The 27937-nt window shown below is 37.9% G+C and overlaps 1 protein-coding gene across 7 annotated transcripts in view; it reads left to right on the top strand.

Moving 5' to 3' along the window:
- PMS1 (PMS1 homolog 1, mismatch repair system component) overlaps nucleotides 1-27503 on the top strand; it is a 48858-nt gene extending 21355 nt beyond the window's left edge. For 5 of the 7 annotated variants that reach the window (XM_074829618.1, XM_074829617.1, XM_074829616.1 and 2 more), the window contains 7 exons: nucleotides 3618-3740; nucleotides 5771-5914; nucleotides 7147-8042; nucleotides 13233-13688; nucleotides 14235-14365; nucleotides 24242-24402; nucleotides 27081-27503. In XM_074829618.1, the coding sequence (XP_074685719.1) occupies nucleotides 3618-3740; nucleotides 5771-5914; nucleotides 7147-8042; nucleotides 13233-13688; nucleotides 14235-14365; nucleotides 24242-24402; nucleotides 27081-27272 (2103 nt within the window). In that variant the 3' untranslated portion in view covers nucleotides 27273-27503. Of the gene's footprint in view, nucleotides 1-3617; nucleotides 3741-5770; nucleotides 5915-7146; nucleotides 8043-13232; nucleotides 13689-14234; nucleotides 14366-23112; nucleotides 23373-24241; nucleotides 24403-27080 lie in introns of those variants that run through there. The other 2 variants (XR_012623867.1, XM_074829620.1) reach the window with 2 other exon arrangements.
- Nucleotides 27504-27937: the final 434 nt, after the last annotated feature.

Here is a 27937-nt window from a genome sequence, read left to right as displayed (position 1 = left end):
TTGGTTAGGTGATTGAAAGTCCACTCCAAGAATTATCTAGTCAGTACTCATGTGGCACTGATCAAATGGCAGTAAAAACAGTTGTGATGACAAATGCAGAATTGCTGATTGCTCAGAGCTGTCTAAGTTGGGATTCCTGGCCCACAGGCAGGTTGTGCTTTGATTAATATATAAGCGTTTATATCGTTCTCATCCTCGTGGCCTCTTAGCCTTACACTCTAAAGAATATCCTCTCGATTTCAATGAGGGCCACCTGAGCAGCAAAAGAAACACTTGCTTAGAAGGCAGGTTATGTAAAATTTCCACTAAACATATATTTCAAGGAAACACTAGTAAGTTTTCAAAAAAACTCAGTGTACTTTACCAGGCTCTTTACCCTTCTTGAAATTGAGGGAGTTCCCCATGATATTCTCCTTTGTCTAGTATTTTCAAAAAATTGTTTACTCTGCTTCCATTTTTGTTGGAGACATACTTATGAAGGGGAGTCTTGCTACTTCCAATCCTTCAAAGTTGCATTTTCCTGTATCTTGTAGTAATAAATCTTGACCAGTCACATAGATGAGATGAATCACCATCTGTAAAGTCACAGTGGCTATTAAACACAACTTACCATGCTGCATTCAGCATGGTAAGTTGTGTTTAATAGCATTATTCAGACTTTAATACATACATAGATATTCAGACTTTATTAAAGTTTAATAGCATTATTCAGACTTAAATCTTGAGTTTGTCAAGGTTCCTGTAGTACAAATGTGCAGGGAAATGAGGGGGAAAAAAAGCAGAGTTGCTTCTTGTAGTTTACAAAGTTTTTGTTGCTGAACAGAACATCCACCCATTCTCACCTGAATGCATGTTGGATGTGCCCCACAGGGCAAATGCAAGGGGGCTCCGAAGGGAAGACGTGGGGGTATTTAGAAGGGACTATCTTGAAGGGGAGGCACTCAGGTTCTCACATTACCTCTCTGCTATATCATGAGGCATCCATATTCCTTGAATAGAAGTTGGGGAACATTCCATCTCTCTCTCTGTCTCTAAATAGTGTGTAAAATACCACGTGCATCATTTATAGGTGTATAAGTGATCTATGCTTATTGCTCACGCAAATCTCCGTTCAGAAACCATGGACGTTTCTAAATTAAGCAGACAAACACTATGAAATGATGGAATTAAGGTTGCCTGTGTAACCCTTTCTTTATCCTCTCTGTGCAGGTATTGGGATAGGTATCTAATGACAAAGCATATGCTGCTTTCTTATGTCTCATTAGGTCCATGCCTCATTCAGTACACAGACCAGAGAGCAGCTCTGTAATTCTTCTTCTTTCCTACTTGTTCATCACATAGCTTCATACTCCTTTGCTGCAAAGTCTACTCTGAAGACAAAACTAATCTTGCTATAAACAACTTTCTGTAAGCTATATCTTACTAATTGTGGAGTTAAAACTTCTGTAACAAGTGATCCGGGGGTTTTAAAGACTGGCTTTCTTCAAAACATCTCTATATGAGCACTGAATGAAAGAAGAACACAATTCAAGCTGACTCCAAAGCATGCAAACTCAGGAGCTACTTGTAAAATAAAAAGAAAACAGAAAATAAAGAATTGACACAACTTTTTACATGTACAAAAGAGCAACTATGCTTTTCACATCCCCAGTCTTGTAGATGGGTGGATCTATTTTGGCTGAAAGCTTTAACAAAGGAAATTTTCCTAGGCTTTTCTTTTTTTGTGGAGGTTAAGTTTAACAGATACCTGTGACACTAGGAAAAAGTGAAGTGCTTAAGACAAACATTCTATTGTTCACTCAACACAGATATATTTTAATACATGTATAAGTTGATTTTTAAAGTATTAATTTTGAAAACAGCCGATCTAATCTAAAAGCAAAAATTCTGTAATATTTTCCAGTCTGTAATTTTGTCTTTATACTTCATATACTTTCATATATGAAAATTCTAATAATTAAGGCTAGTTTTATAAATTGTTGCTAACTTTTGATGAGCATACTGATACTCTGCGTGGCTTTAAATAGTAACAGCAGTCAGCCATTCCTAAATCTGGCAACTTCTTAAATGAGTTATTTAGAGACTTTCAGTTTTCTTTAATGTTGTCTGTATTTAAAAGTATTGTTTGAAGTGAAAGACTTGCACAAATATTTGGGAATTATAAAAGGAGCTTGAAACATAGAGGAGGGACATTCAGGGAGGATGTGCTAAAGTTGCAGAATAAAATCTAGAAACGCTGCATGTTGTTTTCTGATAATCATCCAACAGATATTTGACACCTCTTTAACTTGACCAGTGGTGTTTGGTTATGTGTGACGCTGCTGACCAGAACACTCCAGCTTTAGCACAGAATGCTTATTACAAGGTCAAGAGGGAATAAGGGAGCACATGAGCAGATAGCTGGAGTGACGTAGATGAATGGAAAGGATAGGCCAAATCCCAGGGATTTTAAATTCTGTTTCAAATGCATGATAATTTGGATTTTAGTGAATACAAGTGGTTCTGCCAAAAGCAAAGCTAACAAGGTCTCATTTCTGTGTTCAGTGATCCACCCTGCTACCAGAACATTCTCCAGACTTGCCCATATCTCCAAAATCTCCATCCTCACGATGCCCCAAGTGTTCCTTCCCCTGTTAGTTTGGGCACGTGGCAGTGGGGCGATGTGTGGGGCACTTTGTGGGCTGGTCGACACATCAGTTCTTACATGCTGATGGATCCCGGCTTTTGAAAAGTTGCAATTGCCTTTTCCTCAGTAAGGTCATTATCTTGAGGCTCTCCTCTCCAAACAGCTGTCAGTTATCAGAGAAATTGTGGAAATATAATATCTTTGGGATTTCTGCTTCTTCACCAGATTGAATTGAAATTGATCCAACAGTTTCAAAAGTTGCTTTGGTGGGGGAGAGGGGGAGGTGATGGGACAGGCAGCACAAGTTGTCGGCCTCATTTTGACCTAAAAAAACCTAAGGTAAAGAATCTCAACAGAAAAATCTTAAAACTTGGAGTTAATGTTAGGTACTCGAATCGTGTGATTTTCGGAGGCTCCTTGGCAGTGCTGTGTGCTCACAGGTTCTGCTGCAGTCTGTGAATCGTGGGTGCTCAGCACTCCTGAGAGTCAGATGATTTGGATACAGGTGGTGTAGGTAAATTTAGGTGCCCTGAATAAATGCCCTATGACAGGCTATTTAAGGTGCCCTGCGTGTAGAAAGGGAGGGATTGTGTGTTTTGGGCTTTCCCCATAGGGAAAGCACTACTGCCTTCTCCAGGTTGGGCAGCAGTGCATGCCTTTAGCTTGTAAAGGGGTTAAGTTCGCAGCCCTACAGTCAGCAAGCATAAAGCTGGCTGGTGTTCTCCACAGCCCTCAGCTGCAGACAGGAGCCTGGTGCGACTGGCAGTCCAAATGGGAAATTTCTCAATAAACTGATCAAGGAAAATAGATGCAAACCCATCCTTCTCAATCTCTTTTTTTTTTTTTCTTTAAATGATTTTTTTTTTTGTATCATAACTTTCAAGAAGCAATGCATGCGTTTGAATGACTTGGACTCCTGTACAATTTCTAAAAAACCTTTTTCAGGGTTCTCTTTAAAAGACTTTTGTACTGGATTTGTTTATCATTACAGATAAATCTTTCTGGATTTTTCCCAAAAGCTGAGTCAGACAGTTCTTTGACGAGCCTTTCAAGTTCAGAAAGGAGTTTCGTTTTTATAAATAATCGTCCAGTTCATCAGAAGGAAATACTGAAGGTAACATTCTCTAGCTTTTTACTCAAGAAATGTGATCTCTTTGAGAACAGAGATACCTACGCAATCTACAACCTTTTTCCCCACATAAAATAACTAGAGTATTACAGGTGAAGATACTAGATAGCATTTACAACAGAAAGGTCCTCACAAGTCTGATGTTCCTCGTGCCTCAGTTCTATTCCATTTGCTGCAGTCACGTACAACCACAGAGCTGGAGGTTTTGTTTATGGCTGTTTAGAAACAATGTAATTTCAGATACTCCTATGTGAGAGACCAGAATAGTCTATTCTTTCTTTGTATTAGCCTGCAGTAATATACCTGTGCAGTTTTCCATGAGGGAACTTTATGTAGTTTCTTGCAAGAGAATTATTCTGAAAATAAAGTTTTGATTTTGTCCACTCCTTGCTGTGGGCTTATCAAGCAAATACACATACTTTCCCTTTAAATTTGTGTGTGCATTGGATAAAAATGAAAGTGATAGTGCAGCAGCATTGGCTACAGCTAGGCATTGTGTAGGCAGAATTTGATACTCTTGGGTTTCTCACACTACTGAACCTTGCAGCACCTCACTTGGAGCAGCCTTGCTGTCCTAATCCTTGCCCTCCCCAGAAAAGAAAATCATATTTGTGCCAAAGTGTACATGTAGGTTTTAAAGTGGAGACAATGAAATAGTTTTCAGTTGGCAAGCAAAGCTTTGTAGGTGGAAACCCTGAACTTGTGTTGGTACGTTAAGTGCCAAATAAGGCTCACACACCTCTACGCAGTATGTGATGTGCCTGTTTCTGGGAGTTCAAAGCTCAGCTTGAATCCCATGACAGAGACAGCTTTTTCACCAGAGCACAGAAGCCCAGATTCAAGGTGGGATTCAGAGTACTGTCATACGTTACAAAGTACAAATACATTGCCCTTCATTTAGGGCTGTTCTGTAGTAGTGCACGTGTAATCTTCCACTGCCTTTTTTTTTTTTTTTTATTTCCCCCCAGTTTTTTAATTGGTCTTTTTTGGCCAGGTGAAGATAACAATACATCTGTACAAACACATTTTTGATGGGTTTGGAAAACAAGCTATAGATCACTTCCTTTTATCTCCATGCTATGTATGGGGAAGAAGTGCTGGTGAACCTCTGAGGACAGACTGTGGGAATATTAAAGTTAAAATAACTTGAAAATATTTAAACAAGTTTAATTTAAAAAATATTTAAGAATTAAATTAATTTTAAAAAATTTAATCTGCAGCAACACTTAATTTTTTATGCTTTCAAATTTTTTTGTCTCATTAACGTATTCTTTTCTCCAATATGTGTGTATGTTGAAGGATCCCTGATACTAGAGGGAAGTGCAAGGATCTTTATTTGATCCTTCTAGTAAACAGGACCAAAATTCTGAAACAACTAAATGTTGTAGTCTTTTGGAGGAGTTTTTGGGAGGATTATAGAGAAAATAGTAAGGGCAAGCAGAGTTTGAGGAAAAGCTGTAAATTTATAATTGCGTTAATAAAAGGAACAAATTAATCCTGTTCTGGGTGAAGGGCAGGTCTGTGGTGCAAGGCTATGTTCTCAAACAGACTTTAATTTGGCTGAAAGAGGCAGCAATGTAGTTGCATGCTATATAAGTAGATTTTCTTTAAAAAACAAACAAATAATAGTATTTGTGTTGGTTGAAGAAGTAGTGGAGTTGCAGTCCAATTTGGGCATATCATATCTATTCTTCCAAGTGTGATCAATACTTTCATTCAGAAGATCAAAATAGCTACCATTAGTGTCTTAGAATTGGTTCCTTTTTGTGGTTTTTTGTTTTTTTTTTTTTTAATTTAGCTATGAAGACAGGGAAACCACCAATAACTGCCCTTTTGGTGATTATTCCAGCATACATGTATACCCATGAGGACCTTTTTAGCATTCCTTTAACTTAAAAAAAAACCCAAATCAACAAACCAACCAGTTATGCTTTTATAATGTCAAATTTTGTTTCTGTGCCTTTGTGTCTATTTTATTGCCTTTACTGACATCTCTTTGTTAAATCAATCTGTAGTTAATTCGACAGTACTACAGTCTGGTGGTGCACAAGGACTGTACTCGTTTATATCCTATTTTCTTTTTGAATATTACTGTACCTGCTTCTGCTGTGGATGTGAATTTAACACCTGATAAAACTCAAGTTTTACTGCATTATAAGGTAACTAAGATTTTAATCTGGTTTTGAGTTGTCAACCTTTTACTTATGTAAGCATAATAAGGGCTTCTGGGACTACTGAAATGTTTGAAGGTAAACAGTGCCACTGTTTTGTTTTAGTTACATGATAGCTTGCCTTTATTACAGGACTATTTTGTTTGAAAAGTATTGAACAGGCTAAGTGGAGGATTTTTCAAAATTAATTTCCCAGTTGATTTCCAAGATCACTTTTACCTGTCAGATACATGTGTGTGTCACTGTTTTTCAATGGCTTTATAGTGAGAGAAGCTAAATGGAATTATGATGTGTGTCCCTACATAAATCTCATGCTTATCTTCATAATTACACTAAGTAACCACTTTTTAAACACCATGAACATGAAGGGGGGGCGGAGGGAGTTGATTTCTGGTCAAAGCACTATTTTGCCATTATGTGTATAGATTATTGTTGACATCACTTAACTTTCAGGATACCTTGTTCATACTATCAAGACCTGAAATTTAGACCATATATGCCCATGTTTTAGACGATGTGTAGTAATAAATTTCCATAAGGTCACTTTCACTTAATTAGTACTTCATATGAAAAACAGTGCCACAGAAATGAAGAAGGTTAGATAGATAGGTAGTCACACCAGTATGTTAATCCTCTTCTTCACTTAAAGGTTTTGTTTTTATCTATGATAATCTTGTAAATGTATTGCCTGTTAAGTGTCACTTGTATGAAAATTAACACAGCATTCTCACATTCGATCTAGTTTAAAGCTTTCCTTCGGCATTAGAAAAAGGGTTGGGTTTTCTTTTTTCTTTTTTCTTCTGTTTTTTTTTTCTGGTTTTCATTTCCATCATTTGGTGCAAAGCTGTGTTGGAAGCATGCATCATAAAAGCACCTACACAAACATGCTTACATGAAATGGATGTTGTTGGTGCATCTGTCTTGACTATAATCTTCTAAGTCCATATTAGTTGGGAATAGCTTTACCTGTAGTTACTCAGTTTTGTGATAACCAGTGGAGTGAAATACCTATCACAAAATATTTGAGGCTAAAGGTGTTCAGTTCAGAGTCTTTTTGAGCATGTGTGCAATAACCTGTCCAGATTTGTCTGAAAAATATTCTGAATAAGATCACTTTGCTTATTGTTCTATATTCTCAATATCTGTCAGTAACATTTTAAGGTGTGCTTGTGTGTGTGGCTTTTCTGTTGTTTTTTGGTTGGGTTTTTTTTTTTTTTCAGGAATCTGTCTTACTTGCTGTTGAAAACGTGTTGAAATCACTGTATGGACCACTACCTGCTACAGTCCCTGGTGAAAGTAATAAAACAGATGTTACTGCAGAAGACATGTTTGTTCATAGAACAGAACAAACAGATGTGGTTGTTAATGAAATGGGACCATCTGGAAATGATGATCTACATGCTCATACTTCATTCCTTTCATTCAGCAGTGATGTGCAAAACTGTCAAGCAGGAAAAAACACAGAGATCTGCTTAAGTCATCAGACGTTTTGTGGTGATAATGTACATAGTCGCCTGGACAAAAAAGAGGTTTCTAAGAGTGATGCCTTTTCAGACAGTTCCTTAAATTTATTGTGTGAGGAGGAACAGAATGGACAGAATATAACTGATACTGAAAGTAACAGTGTTCCCATGGACCCCAAGTCTAAAAAAGCCAATGAGCATCTTTTGAGTTCTGATAATATTGACAAAATAGAAAAAAATGAGGAAGTGTTAGTCCCTAAAGACTTACCTGAAATCTCTGCTGATAATTGGAGTATGGGAAGTGGATTTAAAAACCATCTAGGAGACAATCTGGAACCTGTTAAGATTCTGATTCCTGAAATTGGAGGAACAATTAATAAGCAAAATGAACATAGTGATGAACAAAGCAATGATCCACAAATCTTAAATCAAAGCATAAAGAAAAGAAATGTGATAAGTGATAAATTCGGACAGGTGTCAGCTTATGACTTAATTAGTAGTAAAATAATAAGAAAACCTAAGTCTGCAATTGGATTTTTCACTCAAGAATGTCGTCCAAAATTGATAACTGATAATCCAAAGGCCAGCATGGAGGACATCCTGCTGAGAATTGAAGAGCAGTGGAAGAATTTGAATGAAGAGGAAAAAAAGAAGTAAGTTTTCAGGCTGTGACTTCTAAGTCTGGTAGTTACTGATGAGTCACCTGAAGTGATTTTAAAAAATTGTAACTTCCCAGTTATTTATGAAAAAATAGAACAGAAAATTAATTTTGACTTTTCAAGATCAGCATTAGAATTGTGAGTTGTAACCTTTTGTTGTGTGCAGATGTGCACTGCTGATACTCATTTTGCCACTGTGATGTGCAGCAGTTACGGAGGGACAGTTTTGTTGAATTGCTATTTAGAGATAACAGGCAAGAAAATGTACTGTTTGAATCCTGCAAACCTCTTTTCCAAGGGCTGCCTGTATGTTGTCACTCCTGATGCACTGTCAGTGAAAACCAGCATGGTGATGGATGAGGCACTGTATAATTCCTCCAGAGCTTTTCCAATGAACAGTTCTTTTTTATTTCTACAAAGTGAGAATTCTTTTTCAGGATCTTTAGTACTGGAACATTTGGTAAACTCCTTTCCTCTAAATTTAGTACATATCTTAATCCAGGCTACCTCAGAATTGTATTTATAAAACCCAATCAAATGACACAAGGAATTTCTTTTTCCCCTAAACAGCTATTCCAGTGCTGGTTCAGAGAGTATGGTACAGTCTGAATTTTAATCTGTTTCAGCCAAAGCCAAATCTCTGTTTAGATTGCAGTCTGAATAGCTAAAGTCCATATTTTTCTAAAACTGATTATCACTGAGATTTTGAAATCCATCTGCAAGTAAGGGAAATATTTTAGCCTAATTTGGGGCAGGGGTTGGATTAGTTAAAACATCAGGTATGTGTTGTCCTTTATGTGGAAGTTGTATTACGGTAAAAGATGAATTAGAATAACAGATTTTGAGACATTCTAAGACAGTTTAAAGAAAAAGAAACACCAAACCTTCTACATCTTGTTTGTCATTTTATAAAATGTAAAACACTGTAGAACATCACACAAATGGGGAAAATAGAAGTTCTTCAATAGTTTCACATGTAGTGCTTTGAATGCATATTGTAATTTGTAGCAGAAAGTTTGGGAAATTAAATTTTGGTTCCGAAGAACAAACTCATTGGCAGTGTTGTGAAAATGTGTTTTCTTCATGTTATGGAAGCAAGGAGAGGGGATTAAGAAAGACCACTGAAAAGGAAACTATACTAGGCAGAACAGCGTAATTTTAACACTAATAGGAGATTTGATTAGGAGAATGGTAAGAAAGAGAAGCTATACCTATTGAATTAACTGTAAGGTACCAGTTTTTTCCTTGACTTCTTGGCTTTGTTTGAAAACATCTGCATTGTTCTGAATACCAGCTATATCTGAATTAAGTAAAACCTTTTCATCTAGCTTCCGATTTAATTAATTTAAAGCTCACTAAGCAAGCAACATGCCATGATCACAAAACCAAACATGTGAGAAAGTGTTTTGTCTATCTCTGCATTAGCAGAAATATTAATGTAATAGTAGAAATCTAGTCCAATTATAATTATGCTTTTAATGAACTGAAACAAAAGGTTCTGCCAGCTGTTTCAGAAAATTTTAATTTGCTCTGCTTTAGCTTTTGAGATTTCATGGTTGCTTTCCTGGTACAACTGTTATGTTTAAGAGTGTGCCTACAGATTAACTTTGTATTAGTTCAGGAAGGAGACCTGAACTAATGACGTAATGAAGTTTTCCTTATATGTAGGATTGAATGCAGTATGGTCCAGTGGATGTTGAAGTGAATAAAAGATTTACCACTGGTTGTGTCCATACATTTCAGCTTTGGTGTATCTCTTTTCTGCTTTTAATCTTTTAAAATTGCCTCAGAAAATAACGAAGAGGAAGAGATACACAGACATCTTTTCCTCCAAGGCAACAATCCAGAAGAACTGTTGTACGTCTGGCAGAGAACATAAGTCTTGGCTACCAGATACTCTGGATAAATTGGGCCACCTAGAGGTAACAACAAATGTATATACAACAGGACAGCCAAAGTGCCACAGTTCTACTGAGCACACTATACCTCCAACTTCCTGCAACCTTGCTGGCAAGACACCACTTTTTCTGGGCTCTAGTCCTCCATCCTTCTGTGATAAAGTTATGCGTTTATGTTACAATGGGTGTGCTTGGCTTCAGCATCTCTGTTTCTCTCTGTGGCTCCTCCAGCAGGTCTAAATGAGTTTAAATCCCTTTTGGGAGCAGTACAACCAACAGATGTCTCATAGTGACATAGGATAGCCTTTTCAAAACAAGCCAGCATTTATTACTCAACCGGAATGTAAAATGTTATGGTCTTTAGGTTATAATAGAAGAGGAAAGCTTCCATGCATGTCCATGTTGGCAACGTTGCGTATCCCCCTGCTTTGCAAAGCCAGGATTTAATTTCTTGCTCTCACTCTGCTCTTACTTAATACAACTTACGTACTTTTCTGGCCTTAATATTTCTTGCATATCAGGCTCAGGTAGGAGTGGCAGAAATCCCTCCAAGGGCCATGTCAGTGGCAGCAGTAGTTACCCTGAAGGTGTAGGAAAGGTTCAGAACTACATGCACATTATCATGGGACTAACATATTACCTTGTCAGTATTCTATAGTAATTCTTCATGAGTATATTTGTACCTGGGGAGAAACATCATTTCAGGTAGCGTGGCCAGTGCTGTCTGTTGACAGGTAAGAGCATGCACATAGGCAGTCATTAGTGGCTAGTAGTAACGAGCTCATATGTGGTAGTTTTTTATTGCCTGATAAACTTTCCATGCATCTCATGGCTTGTGTGTGGGTGTATGCATTATTTGCACCTCTTTCACTTTGGGGTAAGTATGCTTGCTTAGCAATTCCAGAAAAATTCTTTTTTACTGTCTTTTAACCTTTTAGTTAACATGGTCATTTGGTGGTACCATCTAGTCACTGGCCATCCTTCATATCTCTAGCCAGCTCTATTCATATACTGCTAGATATTAATCATGAATAATGACATTAATAATTGGTATCAGTTGTCCCATACTGATGCTTGTCCCCAGCATCTGTTCAGTCCTAATTGTAAGTCCATATTGTCCACTCCTAGGAAACAGTGCTAGTCACCTGAAACCTATGCATTTCAGAATCCAACTGAAAAGCTGATATGGGCTATTAAAAGCTTTTTTAATTTTCCTCTTCACAAAGCAGGGAAACACAGAAGTAGAATGTAATACATACTCATGGTGATAATTTGAGTTGATTTTGTTTCATTAGGTGAAGAGTCTGATGCTGAGATGTGTTACATTCAGAATGCGATGCGCCTCTATTCTGGACACATATGATTCTACACAAGTGGCCATTTCCAGTCAGAGTTTACTCCAGATAGTCAAATTCAGATTATTTTTCTTATAAGGTCTGAGAGACCTTGGATTAAAAGGTTTTTGTTACATGCTAAATATTTCATTTGGGTTTAAGATGCAGGGGGAAAATAATAAATTGTGGATCCATTTGTCTAGTTAAACCAAAGCTGCCTTTGAAACTAGACTTCATTCGAGTCTTCCACTCCCTCCTTACACCCAGATTTGCACATTTCCTTGGCTTTAGGTTTTGTAGCTTCAAGAAGGGATCCTGAATCTACAGTCTTAATTCACAAAGCAGAGGAGAAACTGTTCTTGTAGCGCTTGTTGATTATACTTGCCTCTGTGGAAGGATTTTTGAAAAGGCAAAGATGTTCCCTCATAGTTTGTAAACCTGCTGTTTTCTTTGATTCTGAGCAAATCACTGATAGTGATGTATATGAATTTGCAAAACCCTCATAATCAAAGCTTTTAGGACTAGAATTTTTCTGATGGTAGCCTAAAATGACAGACAAGTTGGACTTTCTTTGGAGGTGCTTTTGTTTTGGATTATCAGTGTATCACTGAAAGCTCAGTTCTCTTATAGTTAAATACTCTCCTGCATTACAGTTGGGTGTATTCAAAACAAAGTATTTATTGATCTGGTCAAAGCAATAAATGTATTTGGGTTAAAAAAATTTCTGTTCAAGTGATTTCATCCATTCATTTTAAAAGGAGCAGATGTTTTTTATCTTAACGTTTACTCCATATTTTGTAGGACATGATTTATTGCAAGAAACTATTTAAGCTGACTTTTTTAGTTAACTAAATATTGGTACCATATGTGAACGCTAGCACATCATAATTAATTGCAAATGGTGACCCTTTTGTTGACCTTAATTTTCCAGCATGCATACACATAATTGAATCAAACTGTTCCAGCAAGTAGCAATAAATAAATATGACCAGCTAAAATATTTATTTCCAATACTTACATATGATACTACTACTTTTTTTATTGAAGATTGGACTGGTTTGAATTACGTGCTAGAATTTGGAATATCAAATAAGGGCAAAAAGAGGGAGTTCAGCAAATCACTCCTTTGGCCTTCAAAAAAGTAAGATTTGTATGCAGTAGGCAACCTGGCATCTATAAAAGTTTAGCTATCTTCTTGACATTAGTAAACTCATTAAGAATCCATTCACGTTATAGAGATTTAGTATGTAGTAATGTTCTATCCATTCAGACAGCATTTAGTAGTAGTTTGTTATTGAGTACTTTTTGAAAAATCCGTAAGTTTATTAGTTACAGAATTCTGTGATAATCGTTTCTATTCTGTATCCTAACACTTTTTATTTATGAGGCTAATTTGAAATGGCTAATTGGCCATTTGAAATCAAATGTAGTTCTTTATGTTAAGTAAAGCCTGAGGCTTATGAAGTTATTTAGACTCCAAATTCTTACCTAACCACATGGACCCCCCCTTGAAGTCTATAGAGCTCTGGAAACTTAAATGGCTTTGTGAATTGGGCTGGATGTGCCTGTGACAAAACTTCCAAAACTATATATCTGACTGCAGATTAGGGTTAAACACAGTCTTTGGGACTGAGGTCAAAAGCAACTTGCTGTAGCTCTTTGTATGATGCAGTCTGCTCCTCCCCCTTCAGTAATTCAAGTTTTGCTGGCTGTCATGATGAAGGAAAATTTCCAACTCATCATCTTCAAAGGGTAATGTAATACGGGCACAGTCCCTGATATCCTTCCACCTCCATCATTGTGGAAAGCATATTGATGTGGCTACTTGAATAAACCATGGGAGTTGTTCTTGTCTGTTGAAATGGTTACCTTGCCTTTTGTTTTAGTATGTTCAGAGTTGGGGTTTGGGGATTTTTATCTGATTATGCTACTTGTTTGTTTTCTCTTTTAAGTTATGAAATAAAAGCTGTTAAAGACATGGAACGGTACAACAAAGAGGTCAAGAAAGCTATGGAACAGACAGTGCACCGACCAACAAAGGAGGCAGTAAAACAGAAACCCAAACTGAAGACTTCCCTATCCGACCAGCAGAAACTTGACAAGATATTACATGCTCAAACTGAAAAGAAGCGGAAACCTGAACAGCCTACGAAAATTGTGACAGTGCCTTTTTCTCTGAGTTCCTGTAGACATCAGCTTCAGAGACACGAGAAAAATGACTCAGATGAACATGAGCTTTTCCTGATCCGTCGTCAGAGTTTTCCTGATGTCTGGATATTTGCTACTGAAAAAAAGCTAATGTTGCTGAATCCCTATAGATTGGAAGAAGCCCTGCTACGTAAAAGACTACTGATGAATTATAAACTTCCAGTAGAGAAACTGGACCAGCCGATTGTGTTAACGGACAGGTACAGTACAATTGAGCAAAAATTTGTATGTTATTTCAAGTATCATTTGATAATTTTTTACAGTAAACTCTGGTAAGGCCCTGTTTGCTAATTCTGTGATTATTTGTATATTCATTTATCTGTAACAACAGATATTTATGTTTTGTATACTTTTACCTTATAGTAATGAGCAGGCCTGGTCATACTCCAGTTGAAATAAGTGTGAATTTTGACCAGTTTCATTGGTAATGCAGTAAAGACAAATTTCCTCCACCAGAGGAAAATTAAATGTTCCACATTTACACAACTTCACTCTAGTTAGCTTTCTCCCATGGATTAGAGAATGGCTGATGTAATTATTATTATATACCTAAACTCAGCCACTCTTTAAGATATGTGAATAGTTGCAATTTTGTTTCTTTAAAAAAATTGCTTTTTCAGAATACTTTTAAAAATTCTGATCACTCCTCATCACTTACTACTTTTTCCTGTATTTTTCTCACAGTTTTAATTTTCACATTAAGGATTTTGGTTTTTAACACTTTGGGGATATTTTTTTTTTTCCAGCCTTATTGGTGGAGCTCAGTATATGGCCGCTCTTTATAAAATGCGGAAGGGTTACCAGAGTTTCAATGGATCGAGTTACTTGTCAGATCCAAGGCTTGTAGCAAATGGATTCCAGATAAAAGTGATAGAAGGTATGATAGTTTTTAAATCTTTTAGTCATACTGGGGCTTGTTTCAACTGATTTAACGATTTAAATGATTGTTAATGTAGATCATGTTATTCCACATTTAAAGCACTAACATCCTGCTTTCCTTAACACTGAGATTTTATTACTTGGCAAACAATGTAATCTCCTACATAGAACACTGACTAATGGAAACTGATAACTGAACAGAAAATGTTATTAGTATTTCAAAAAATGCTCTGAAATCCACGTTTTCCTGACTTTTATTTTTTCTTCTTTTCCCAAAATGCTAGATGTCAATATCCTTAATTGCCATTCTGACAGAATTTAGATTAAACTGATGAGAATTTCTTAGTCCTGGCAGCTTCTTCCAAGGTGATACTTGCAGAAGCTTCTGTGAGTACGTGCTTTAGCTGACTAATCCTCCACTGTTGAGGAGGTCCAGTAAGAACCTGGTTCTGGTTATTGACTTACTTTCACATCAGAGTTGTAACAGAGCCCAAAGGGGCCAGTAAAGAGAGGGTGACAGGATCACCATCGCACCTTTTGATAGAGTTCAGTCTGAACTTTTTTTTTGAGACAGCCTACTTTTCAATGCCTCTACGTAGATCACAGAATAAACCTGTTTCATTTAAGATCCTCATACGTTAGCAAGAGAGATCAAATGTTTATATATCTTTCTGAAGAACAATTTATAGGGATGTTGGTGGAAACCCAGGGGCAACCCACTCAGGGTTGGTTCTGCAGATCAGGATTTCTATAGCAGAATTCCAAGAAAAGCGAACGTCTTTGGGGGTAGTACCTAGCTGACAGCTCAGAGAAAAGTTTCACTATAAGAGCTGTTAGAAATGCTATAGCTTCATGTGTTACAGATCCCCACATATGTACAGTGATGACAGATCTACTGTAACATATGGGATCTTTTAAGGGTAGGTACAAAAAAGGGATGTAGAGCAACTCCACTCAGAGGCTGGCTCATGGGAAGAACAGAGTCTAAGCTGTTTTCTTTACTGAATCACGCACAGCTAAACCAAGAAAATTTATTTTGCACTGGCTAAATCCTTACATACATAGCAAAAACTTTGTAGAAGAGGTGTTCATGGTAATAATCTTAGATTGAATAATTAGGGAAATAAAGTGTGTATTGTAAGAGGCAGCCTTTAAAAGGTTTATTCAGTCCAGCAAATGAAAAACTGAGGAAGTCTATGATATGTCTCTAGACAAGTATGGGAGAAAGGGATTGCTGCTTAGCCTTCACCTCCTGATATTGTAAGTTTGCTCAAAATCTAATTAATGTAAACTGGATGTGAATAAATTGAATGTGAAAATTTGAAGACAGTGTCTAGGTAACAACAGAGAAGAGTTGTTGACCAGTCTTGTGGTAGTGGAGATGGGAAACTAGTTTTAAGGTAGCTTGGTTAGTTTAAGAGCAGATTTGTGCAATATAACAACACAGTAACTGGGAAGTAGTAACCGTCTTCCAATCCTGTGTTCCTAAGTATGTGAAATTAAGAAAATCTTGTGAGGAAACTCTTCTCATTTGGTTTACAATTAGTGAAAGTAAACATGCTTTATATGCCCTATACAGGTCGATGAACCATGGTCATGAACTTGACCAGTACCATACAGCTAGCCCATATGAAGAACGGGAATCTAATTCAGTTCTTTGGCCCAGTCTTATATTTTAGCTACAACATTAATAACATCTGAGTCTTGTCAGTCATGTTTATAAGCTTCTGCTGATGACATTATAGCAGTTACAGCTTCTGTTATTAAAAGAGCATACCATTGCAGTTGAAGGTAGAAATACCAGCAAACAAATGAATGGAATTTCTCCCAGCTTTTTTTCCAATTGACCCAAGGATTTTTACTTAATACTTCATCAGTCCCTCCTTTTTCTTTTTCCCTTAAACTCATCCCTGAAATACGCTGTCTTCTACAAATTTGCTACTATCTTCTACAAATACTTATTAAAGCTGATTTTTACAAACACAGGTATTAATAATTAATACTCCTTACGTGTCTTTCTCTGGGAATTTCACTATGCACTTTGAGGTTCTTTAATTTCTGGATTCTTTTGTATAATCTTTAGGAAAGTGACCTGCAGACCAGAGTCATTTGTCCCACTTATACTTGAGTATCCTACAGGATTTCTCAACTTTGAGAGAACAAGTTTGTCTAATAAAACATTCTTCACTATCCTTATAGAAGCAATTTTTTTTGTTTGCTGTCTGAATCCAGTGTCTATTTTTGTGGTTTTTGGAAACTCAGGCACAGCCTCAAAGGGGGACATTCAGATGTTGAGCTAGAAGTTGCCTCAGAAAACTTTTGTTCCTTCAGGATATATAATTTTTTGGGACAGGAGTTGCCACTTTGCATGGTGAATGATAAAGTCACAGCTTCCTCTGGAGAGGTGTCCAGAATGCAAATGTGCACTTAACCCATGGTAGCTGAAGAGTTTCACCTTAGCAGCATTCATAGGGGCACACCTGAACCCCGTTCGCTGTGCATGTACCTTTATAACTCATTTTTTCCCATCTTTTTGGGTAAAATTGGATCAGTCCTAGTATTTTCTGTTTCTCAACTGAACTATCAACTCTTTCTTGATGTCAGGGTCCACTGTAGTATATTTGAAGATCTATACTTCCCTTTGGAACGTCAACCCTGACATGGTCATATGTCCCTTTCTGACTGCTGGTTGATTTCTTATTAATAACCACTAGTATATGGCTTCCTTTTTCATCCTGGGTTGAGAGTTTTATTTTCTGCAGTAGAAAATTTCCTTTTTCTAACAGAGATATCATCTTTTATGTCACAAGCAAAGGTTGCATTTCTTTAGCTTTGAATTTGAATGTGAAAGTGGTATTTCTAGTAATTTCTTCTTGCAAAAATACAAGACTTTCTGTTGATCCATGTGGATAAGTCTGTGATGGCATCAATAGCTCTAAAATACCTTCCAAAACAAGAATGAAGGAAATTTAGCTGCTCCAATTCAATGTTTGGCAGTTTTGGCTGCAGGAGAAGAGGCTTTCCTTGACCCATGGTGGTCTCTGAAAAGGACTGTCAATCTAGTAGGTGGCATTGATTATTTGTTGAAATCTCCACACATATTTGTCCAAAGGAGATGAGAAGGACCTTGAGTATTGCTGTCCATTGTCATATATTAAGTCTACTCATAATACTCAGATATTAATTTGGAATGCAAGACCTCTTGCTTTGGTATTGAGCACCTCACTAGGACTGTTTCCTAGATAAGTATAATGACTTGAATATAGGACCATAGATTCATTCCTTATTTGCTCTTGGTGGGGGGTGTTTTACAAGACTAGCTATTTAATAACAAGAAAATCTGAACAGCTGCCTTAATTTGGAATGTGACTTTGTTAATTCCCTTGTTGTGTTGGACTTGCATCTCAACTGGTCTTTGTTAAATTTAAATTTTTACCTTTTGGCAACTTATGGCACAGAGAAACTTTTTATAAAGATTTTAATTCTGATAGCTTCTTACTTAATAAACCAATCACATAGTATTGTTTTTTCCTTATTTGGATGACTTGGTCTGTAAGGGACAACTCTCATAGGATAAAAAAAAATTCATTAGTTTTGCACTAAATTTGGCAGGTCTTGGGATTAATACTTAGAAATTGAATCTTACTCCCTCACAGTACTTGGAATTCGTAGAAATATAACTACACTCTTTAAAGGCCAAGACCTCTTAGCTAGTGGGGTGGTTCTGAACTTTAGTTACTCTAATAATCTCCCAGGAGTCTTTCTCACAGGCATAGCACGGACATGCCTCACACTGAACCCCATGGCACCATGTGACACCAGATGCACTACTCCTAGTAGGTTTTTGAAAGGTCTAATTAGGCCTTTTCTTCCTAACAAGGACTGAGTTTTGTTCTTGTTCTGTCATTTTGGTGGGAAAACTGTTAGAACTTCTGGCAATGTTTTCCTTTTTCACAAATGCAGCCTTTCAATAGTTATTTTTACAAGAGTGCAAGAGTATCAGGCCTTACTTGCCTATTGTTTCATTTAAGGATGTCTGTCCTTTGAATGTTCTCTTGTTGTAAGACAGGAATGTAATCTACTTCTGCTCCATATTGTTCAAAGACTCTGTATGACTGTAGCCAAAGTTGTTCCAAATATCCTAGATCTTGGACATGCCCTATCTTCTTGTTTTGGTAGACTTAAGATCTTTTGTAATGTCTCCTTGTTTCCCATTATATTGATCGCTCAGCAGTCTAAGGAGTTTTCAGCTGGTTTTTTCTCTGGATAGCTGACAGTGAAAAACATGTTGTGAAATAGCTCAGAAAAAACTTCTTGCTGTGAGTATGTCAGTTAGGCAAAATCAATGGTTTCTTTGTGGAACGTGCCAGTTGTTGTGATTTGCAAAGCTGTGACGCTGAACTCCAGTCTGTCTTCCACTGCCCTCCCGCCCCCTCATATTCTGGCCTTACTGAGGATTCAAGTGATGCTACCTTTGGGAGAGCAGTCTGTTTGCTTTTACTTAACTCGGTATTCTGGGATCTGCCAGGCATTTGTTTGCTGGGTATAGCAATGACCCCTGCACACAGAGAAGCATTTCAAGAAGTAAGATGGATTACTTTCTGTTCAGTTCTTCTTAAGCTGTGTTTGTTATATGTACCTTCACTGCACATCTGCCTTTGTGAAAGTGCTAGAGAGATGCGAATTCTTGGCTGGAAAGGAACTGAGAGCAAGGAACACATCTTACCTGTTTTTGTAACCATGATGGGCTTTGGGCCATGCTCTAAGGCAGGCTTTCAGGGTAGAATCGTCTGCCTGATAGAATATGTTTACCCAAATGCATATATACAAAGAATGTGCTTACAGGGCCTCAAAGAGCAGTAATAGGTAAATAATCCATCTTCCTTGGTAATATAAGCTGCCTCAGCTCTTGTAACCAACCAGTGGAAAATCATGCTGCTACTTAATTTCAGTTTGATTTTGACCATAGACTGGAAGATAGATAGTCTTATATTGTCACCTAATCTAGGTGGCAGCTGGAGGAGAACAATTTTTCCTGGCCATCAAGAAGGAATTATCCAAAGATGATTGTGAATGCTTTGTTTGGAAAGAGAAAGGGGAAATTTGTAGCAATGAGAAATCCACATTTTTAGTCAATTGAAAGCTAGTTTATTTGTTCACGGAAATATTTTCCTTGGAAGTTGCAAAGCATTTTGTAGAAACTACCATGGAAACTGCTTGAAGACTGCTGTTTGAATACTCAAAAATCTTAACGTATATTTTGTCAAAAATTTACAAGTACACTGAGGCTCAGACATCTGCTTATATCATCAAATGTTGCCAATATTGGAATTCCTGCAAAGACTTGCAGATAAATATATGTTAATCAGCATGCAGTGGGCTACTTTGCAATCTAAAGAATGTAAGCACAAAAGAAGAATGACAAACAGAAATACCAAAGAAGAAAACTTCTCTTAGCCAGGATTTGTATTGTTTGTTCTTATGTTAGACTCTTTAAAGCCCCCTTTGACTTTCAAATTAACAAGCAGTATGGTGAAGTCAAATTTGGCTGTCAAAATTTGCAGACAGGAAAATTGCTATTGGTAAAACCAAAGAGTTTCAGGCATTAGCAGTCTCATTAGCAAGCATGTATGATTGGTTTACTGGCTTTGCAAAAAAAAAAAAAAAAAAAAAAAAGACACATTTTGCAAATCCAGAATCTCACTGTCATGAAATTTGAAGAGGATAGAACTGGAAATAGAGTTTTTAAACTGAAAATCTTAACACTTGGAACTTAACAAAATTTTGTGTCCCATTTTTGGTAGCATATAGAGAGGTAGTTATTGAAAGGTTGTCAAACAGACTAAGTTTTCACTTTAGAGAGCAGCATAATCAAATGATCTGGAACAGTTACTCAAATCTAGTCTTTCATTACAGCAGAATTGGGAAAAAAATTAAAAGAGCTGAAGGAGATTAAAAACAGACTTCATCTTTTGCTCCTGTCTCTTACTGGCAGCCTTTCCCATGGGGAAATATTGGCATAGTGCATCATCTTATCTCACCTTTAATAACTGGCGAACTTTCAGATAGTTTAACATTTTGCTTTAAGCTGAATCTGATCACAGGCTTACAGCAGTACATAAAAGATATGTCTGTTTTTGCTGGCCATGATTAGGGACAGACAGCTTGGAAAAGAGAAGGAAGGCAATGCTGTGTGAAAAAGGAAATAAAGTTTCAAATTTATAGCAGTGTTAAATATGTAGCTGAAGGAGGTTATGTGACTTTTTGGGGTAGGGGGTGTTCCCTATATCAAATTCCCACTCTGGTCAAAGTATCTCTTGCCATGAAGCTTAAAAAGGCCATCAGCATTATTTATCTGGTGACACACACATATTTAGAAAAAAATTCAACCTGCACAGTCTTCCTGTTCATCTATGCATTTATTTAATGACTGTTAAATAAACAATCCCTGGTCATGGATAACAGTTTCATTCTACTAGCAAATGAAAGTATGTTGTTGTGACTTACATTGCATGTATATTTTCTCTCACTTCTGAAATCTTTCATGTTGTTTAGGTTAGGAACATGAATGATCCCTTATCGCAGTCTGTTAGTGTAATCCACTTTGTAGCAATCTATTTCTCTCTAGCTTTTTGGACTTTGCAAAAACCATGGCTCAGGCTGAATGTAATTTATCCTACCTGGGGCCATTACACAAGAGTGGATTTACTTTCATTATGAATTGCATTCACAGAATCACAGAATTGTCTAGGTTGGAAAAGACCTTGAAGATCATCCAGTCCAACCATCCACCCAACATTAACAGTTCCCAACTACACCATATCCCTCAGCGCTAAGTCGACCCTACTCTTAAACACCTCCAGGGATGGGGACTCCACCACCTCCCTGGGCAGCCCATTCCAACGTCAAACAACCCGTTCTGTAAAGAAATGCTTCCTAATATCCAGTCTAAACCTTCCCTGGCGCAACTTGAGGCCATTACCTCTTGTCCTATCGCTTATTACTTGGTTAAAGAGACTCATCCCCAGCTCTCTGCAACCTTCTTTCAGGTAGTTGTAGATGGCGATGAGGTCTCCCCTCAGCCTCCTCTTCTCCAGACTAAACACCCCCAGTTCCCTCAGCTGTTCCTCGTACAACATGTGCTCCAGACCCTTCACCAGCTTTGTTGCCCTTCTTTGGACATGCTCCAGTAATTCAATGTCTTTTTTGTAGTGAGGGGCCCAAAACTGAACACAGTAATCGAGGTGCGGCCTCACCAGTGACCGAGTACAGGGGTAAGATCCCTTCCCTGTCCCTGCTGGCCACGCTATTGCTGATGCAAGCCAGGATGCCATTGGCCTTCTTGGCCACCTGGGCACACTGCTGGCTCATGTTCAGCCAGCTGTCAATCAACACCCCCAGGTCACTCTCTGACTGGCAGCTCTCCAGCCACTCCTCCCCAAGCCTGTAGCGCTGCTGGGGGTTGTTGTGGCCCAAGTGCAGCACCCGGCATTTGGCCTTATTGAAGCTCATGCAGTTGGCCTTAGCCCATCGCTCCAGCCTGTCCAGATCCCTCTGCAGAGCCTCCCTACCCTCGAGCAGATCAACACTCCCACCCAACTTGGTGTCATCTGCAAACTTACTGAGGGTGCACTCGATCCCCTCGTCTAGATCATCAATAAAGATGTTAAACAGGAGTGGCCCCAAAACTGAGCCCTGGGGGACACCACTCGTGACCGGCCGCCAACTGGATTTAACTCTGTTCACCACAACTCTTTGGGCCCGGCCATCCAGCCAGTTTTTTTACCCAGCGAAGCGTGTGCCCATCCAAGCCACGAGCAGCCAGTTTTGCCAGAAGAATGCTGTGGGAAATGGTGTCAAAGGCCTTACTAAAGTCAAGGTAGACAACATCACAGCCTTTCCCTCATCCAATAAGCAGGTCACCCTGTCGTAGGAGGAGATCAGGTTTGTCAAGCAGGACCTGCCTTTCATAAACCCATGCTGACTTTGCCTGATCATCTGGTTGTCCCGCATGTGTTGTGTGATGGTACTCAGGATGAACTGCTCCATCAGCTTCCCGGGCACCGAAGTCAAGCTGACAGGCCTTAATTTCCCGCATCATCCCTCCGACCCTTCTTATAGATGGGCGTCACATTGGCCAGTTTCCAGTCTGTCGGGACCTCCCCAGTCAGCCAGGACTGCTGGGAAATGATGGAAAGCGGCTTGGCGAGCACTCCAGCCAGCTCCTTCAGCACCCTCGGGTGTATCCCGTCCGGTCCCATAGACTTGTGTATGTCTCTGTGATGCAGTAGGTCACTGACTATCTCCTCCTGGAATGCGGGGGCGTTGTTCTCCCAGTCTCTGTCTTCTGGCTGAGGAGGCTGGATTCCCTCAGTACAACTAGTCTTGGTATTAAAGACTGAGGCAAAGAAGGCATTAAGCACCTCAGCCTTTTTCTCATCACTTGTTACCATGTTTCCTCCTGCGTCTAGCAGGGGATGGAGGCTCTCCCTGGTCTTTCTTTTGCTGCTCACGTACTTACAGAAACATTTCTTGTTGTCCTTGATTGCTGAAGCCAGATTAATTTTCAGCTGGGCTTTAGACCTCCTGATTTCCGCCCTGCATAGCCTCACAGTCTCTTTGTAATCACTGTGAGTGGCTAGCCCCTTCTTCCAAAGGCTGTAAACTCTCCTTTTCTCCCTGAGTTGCAGCCAAAGCTCCCTGTTCAGCCAGGGTGGTCTTCTCTGTCACTGGCTTCTCTTACAGCACCTGGGGACAGCCTGCTCCTGAGCCATTAAGACTTCATTCTTGAAGAGTGCCCAGCCTTCCTGGACCCCTATACCCTTCAGGACCGTCTCCCAAGGGATTCTGTCAAGCAGGTGCCCAAACAAGACAAAGTCAGCCCTTTGGAAGTCCAGGATGTCAGTTCTGCTGCACCATCTCCTGGCCTCTCTAAACTTTTTTTCTTCCATGCTCTCCTTGTGAAGCTCTTCCCTTTTCCTCCACTGCAAGTCCAAGAACTAAAGGTATACCATGCAGGCTGGGTTGAGATTTCTGTGCGTCCAACATGAATGAGAGAAGCAGCTCTGAAGAACTGCACAAGAACATGTGAGCCTGACCCCTAGAGAGCTTGCTTCTGACGGGCAGTGGAAGAAAAGTTAGCTGTACAGTAGCAGCTTCATTCAAATTTTTGGAAGTAGTGTGTGTGAATAAGAAGTGAAATCTCTTACACCTCAAAGATTGAATAGATATTTGTTTGGAAGGTTGTTTAAATGTTTTATTTGTCCTTCCTTATCAGAGTGGTACCTACTGCAGCAGTGGTGTCATATGAATGATAGTATGAAGTCTGTCACAGAGCCCTTAGTTACGGTGCAGAAGTTAACTCTTCTGCTGTGTTAGGAGAAAAACTGCTTTTTATTTCAGTAGAAGCTGAATTTGTTATGGTAACATTTGAACTTTACAGATGTTTAAACCAATTACATAGGAAATAGTGCCAATGCTCTGTTTTAATTTTTTTCAAACTAAACTGTATTTTATTACTAACTTCTACTTTAATTTCATGTATGTTTGATTAAAGCCATAGAAGCTTTAATTAAAGCTGTGCTCAAGACTGGGAATGCTACAAAATGTTTTAAGCATTTAAACAGTGCCAGCTAAGATTTGAATTAAAATAAGCTGAGACATTTGTGATGTGACTAGGCACACATAATCATAATGAAACATTGGACGAATAAATGCTTTTCACTCCAAGGGAGGAGCAAAAAAACCTTTCCTAACTGTATTGAATTTGTGAGACTAATTTACTAAGTGATTTTACATGTTTAATTTTCTCTGAATTGCTCCAGAATAGAAATCAAGCAGTGTATAAGTTACTGTTTTGATTTTGTATTTTCAGGTGGTTCAGCTACAGAAAGTCATGTGGAAATAGAAGGGATGGCAAATTGTCTGCCATATTATGGTATTTCTGATTTGAAAGAAGTTCTGAATGCAGTAGTTAATGAAAATGCAAAGGAAGTGTATGAATGTAGGCCTCTCAAAGTAATAAATTATTTGGAGGTAAGACAGAAGTTTGCTTTTAAGTATTGTCCAGCTAAGCTTACAATAAATTCTTAAACAGCTTGAAAATCTTTCTTCAGCTTTCTGTTTTAATTAATGTAGTTCTGTTCTCAACAGAAGTTTCTTTTGAGAAGAATGTCATATCCTCTCTGAAGTGTATGGGTTCTGCATTGCTTACCAAAATACTTCAATCAGACGTATCCAAAACCAGTTGTCCAATGTGATATAATACATGCTGAAAGCTGATGTTCACAAAGTGTTTCTATACAGGCAGTTTTCAGACTAGAAAGGTGTTTCTCCGTGTTAGAATACAGAACTGCCATAAAATTGCTTTACAAAGTCTAGAAGGCAGTTGAATCCAGAACACTCATCAAGATTTAACTCCTTTATAAATAAATCTATGAAGTAGTTATAAAGTCATTTAAGGTAAAAGTTTATGAAAAACAGGCATTAATTGAAGCTTATTCTCATGGAAACATCAGTGAGATGTACATTGTGAAAATCAGAAGGTGCACCGTTTCCACTTAAAGAGGAAAAATTCCTATGATTCATTCAAAGAAAGCTCAGAGATAGACAAATGGAAACCTTTTTTTTGCCAGAAAATCAAGCTGTCACTGGAATTAAGACATTGAAGTAAAAAAATGAAGTCTCACATACGGTGAACCCCATATGCCTCTGCAAATGCTTGTATTTAGTTAACATCAATAACTTCTGCAGTTAAAGGAAGCACATATCGACAACCAACAGTCTTGTAAGTCCACTCTATTCGAGGCAGTAGTGACTAAGTTTTGCAGTGCACTGACAGAGGGGAAACTATGTGTTCTTCACAAGCAGCCAGCATTATTGGTTGCCAGAAATACGGTACCTGAGTAAAAGAATCTTTAATCTGTTTTCTTACAGAAGTTACTTTTGCAACAGTTGAAACTGGAATGACTATTGTTAATATTTGATATGCAAATAGATAAAATTGCCCATCCAGAGACACTAATGGGCATGTTTCAGAGACAACTAATATATGTGGGACTAGTTGAAGCTGGAGTAACTAACAATAGTAGTTTTCTATTTCTTGTCTAGATGTTTCACTAATGCTATATTTAATCCCAATTCTTAAGATCTCTGTTCAAAAAGGTTACCAAAATACGTGTTAAGTCTCTTCTTAAGCATTTGCTAACATGCTTTCCTGAATTGGGCTACTAGCCATTTACCCAGAATATGTGGTTTATCTTTTAAACATTTATTATACAAATCTTTCCCTGTCTTTTTGGAGCAGTAAGTTTACAGCTGCCTTTGGAGTGAGTGATTCTGTTGCGTACTACTGAACCATTCTCGTGTACTCATGAAAGAAGCTTAAAGAAGGGATGAATTAAGTTTCAAGACAGGAATGCTTTGTAACTTGGTTTGGAGGCAGAAGCTTTATTTGCTCTACTTACAAATACTCGTCAGATTGAGTGGGATGGAGTTGATTATATAGAGAGATATACAAACACATACAAATGTGTGTTTGTATCTATATACAGATGTATATGTATATATATAGATACACACACATACATATAAAGGTAAATATCAAGAGATTATCAGAAGAAGGTTTATTAAGAGTAATTTTGATCCTGGAACTGTTAAAAAGAAGATGAATGTGCAGCAATAACAGTAGCTGGACAGTACGTATTAACTAGGAAGTATATGGCTTGCTCTCATGGAAAAAAGAGCACTGGGCTTTTTTGACCATTCTGGGGGATAAACACTGGAAATGCCATTCACTGTCATGTTCAGAATTGCAACTTTTATCATAACTTTCATGTTTGAGCAGGCAGCATGTCTGCAGCTTTTGCTGTCTTTTGGTAGACCCAGAAGAAAGAATAGGGTAATGGTTAAAGAAGCAGCCTTCCTAGGTAGAGAATAGTCCACAGTGACCTCTTTTCCACTTGGAAGAGTGGGAAAAAATCCCAGACACACAAAATGAGAAGATTCAGATTAAAACATTTATGAACGCTGCTTCAGGTTTGTACAATGGGAAGGGAGATTGTATGCTATATCCATTTCTGTCTAGGCAATGTTACTACAGTACAGAAGAGAAGGCAGTGGCAGGAATGGCCATCCTTGAGGAGCAAACAAAAGACTGACAACTTCTTTTTGAAGTTGCTTGATTCTTTGAGGATGGGTGCTTCAGTAATTGTGTTTAGCAGTCACTTCTGCTTTCTAGTATTGTGAGGTAACTGGTTGTAATGTTAATGTTAATACAACATTAATCTAAAACATCACTATAGTATTTTTAAAACTTTGTTTTGGTGACTGTTGACTTCATTTGTGTTAGTTCTAAAGTTTGTGGTGTAGAATGTGTCTTGTGAACTGGTAAACATCTTCAGCTGATAGTGGTGCCAATAGGAAATAAGATAATCAGAAACAAAAAGCATCTTTCAAAAGTGGACCCTAAAAGAAAAAGAGTGCAAACATGACCAGGAGACTGTGTGTGACCACTGTAGAAGTGTCATGAAATGACCAATAAGATAAGAGTTACGTTTGGGTTTCTGGAATTCAAAATACTTATCAGCAGAAAAGAGAAGAGTGACCTTTAAACAGTGAGTGCTTAACTCCTGCTTTCTGGTAGCCCCTTTAATGTGTTAAAAAGTGGTACTTTAAAACTATTGGGGGTTTGTTTTTGTTTTTTCTTTCCACAGGGAGAAGCGGTACGTTTAGCTCGGCAGCTGCCCTCACATTTGTCAAAAGAAGATGTACAAAACACAATTTACAGGATGAAGCAACAGCTTGGAAAGGAAAATAAAGGCTGTGTTCATGGTCGTCCTTTTTTTCATCACTTGACAGATATTCCAGAAGTTGACAAGCACAACTCCACGGAAATTATTCAGTAAATGGAACATTTTGTTTGGGATCATATTTCTCTTACTTAATTTTGATCTGTAATTTCAGTATGTTTTGTGCAAAACATTTGTATAATGATTCTTCGTTATCATATGTTCACCTTCTAGAGACTTTTTTTTATTTAAATTCAAGTGCTGCTTGAAAACTGGAAATAAATACTATAGAGAAACAACTCATGACTATTTTTTTAAAAGAATTTATTAAAGAAATGTTCTCAACTGGTTTGATGCTTTTCTTATTTGCTGCAGGTTTAGAAAATACCGGTATGTCAAATTTTTTTAGATGTGGTTAGAAGGTGCTTTCAACAGAGCCTGGCAAAGTTTATTGTACTAGGGACATGAGATGTTAATTTTCAAAGGAATGCCAGATAGCTGTAGGTATTTAAATGTGGCATTGCCATATACAGTTATTACAGTTACACTTTTATGATCTTGTATTTCTGTTTGGAAAATGTTAGCTCGCATAAATGAGTATCAGAAGTCCTAGTGTCCAATCTCCAAAAAGTTTTATTACACACTTACAAAAGTGTGATTCTTAAAAATATAGTGCACTCTTAAAACTTTAGATCTACAAAAACTGATCAATGACTTGGAAGATGAAAGGATCGGAGTCACAGGAGCACAGGTTAGCACGGAAAGCAGATGCCAGTACCTGT

Source organism: Strix aluco, chromosome 6 (genome assembly GCF_031877795.1).
Source record: "Strix aluco isolate bStrAlu1 chromosome 6, bStrAlu1.hap1, whole genome shotgun sequence".
Classification (NCBI taxonomy): domain Eukaryota; kingdom Metazoa; phylum Chordata; class Aves; order Strigiformes; family Strigidae; genus Strix; species Strix aluco.
Note: the sequence above shows the minus strand (reverse complement) of the source record. Positions and strands in the feature narration are given on the sequence as shown.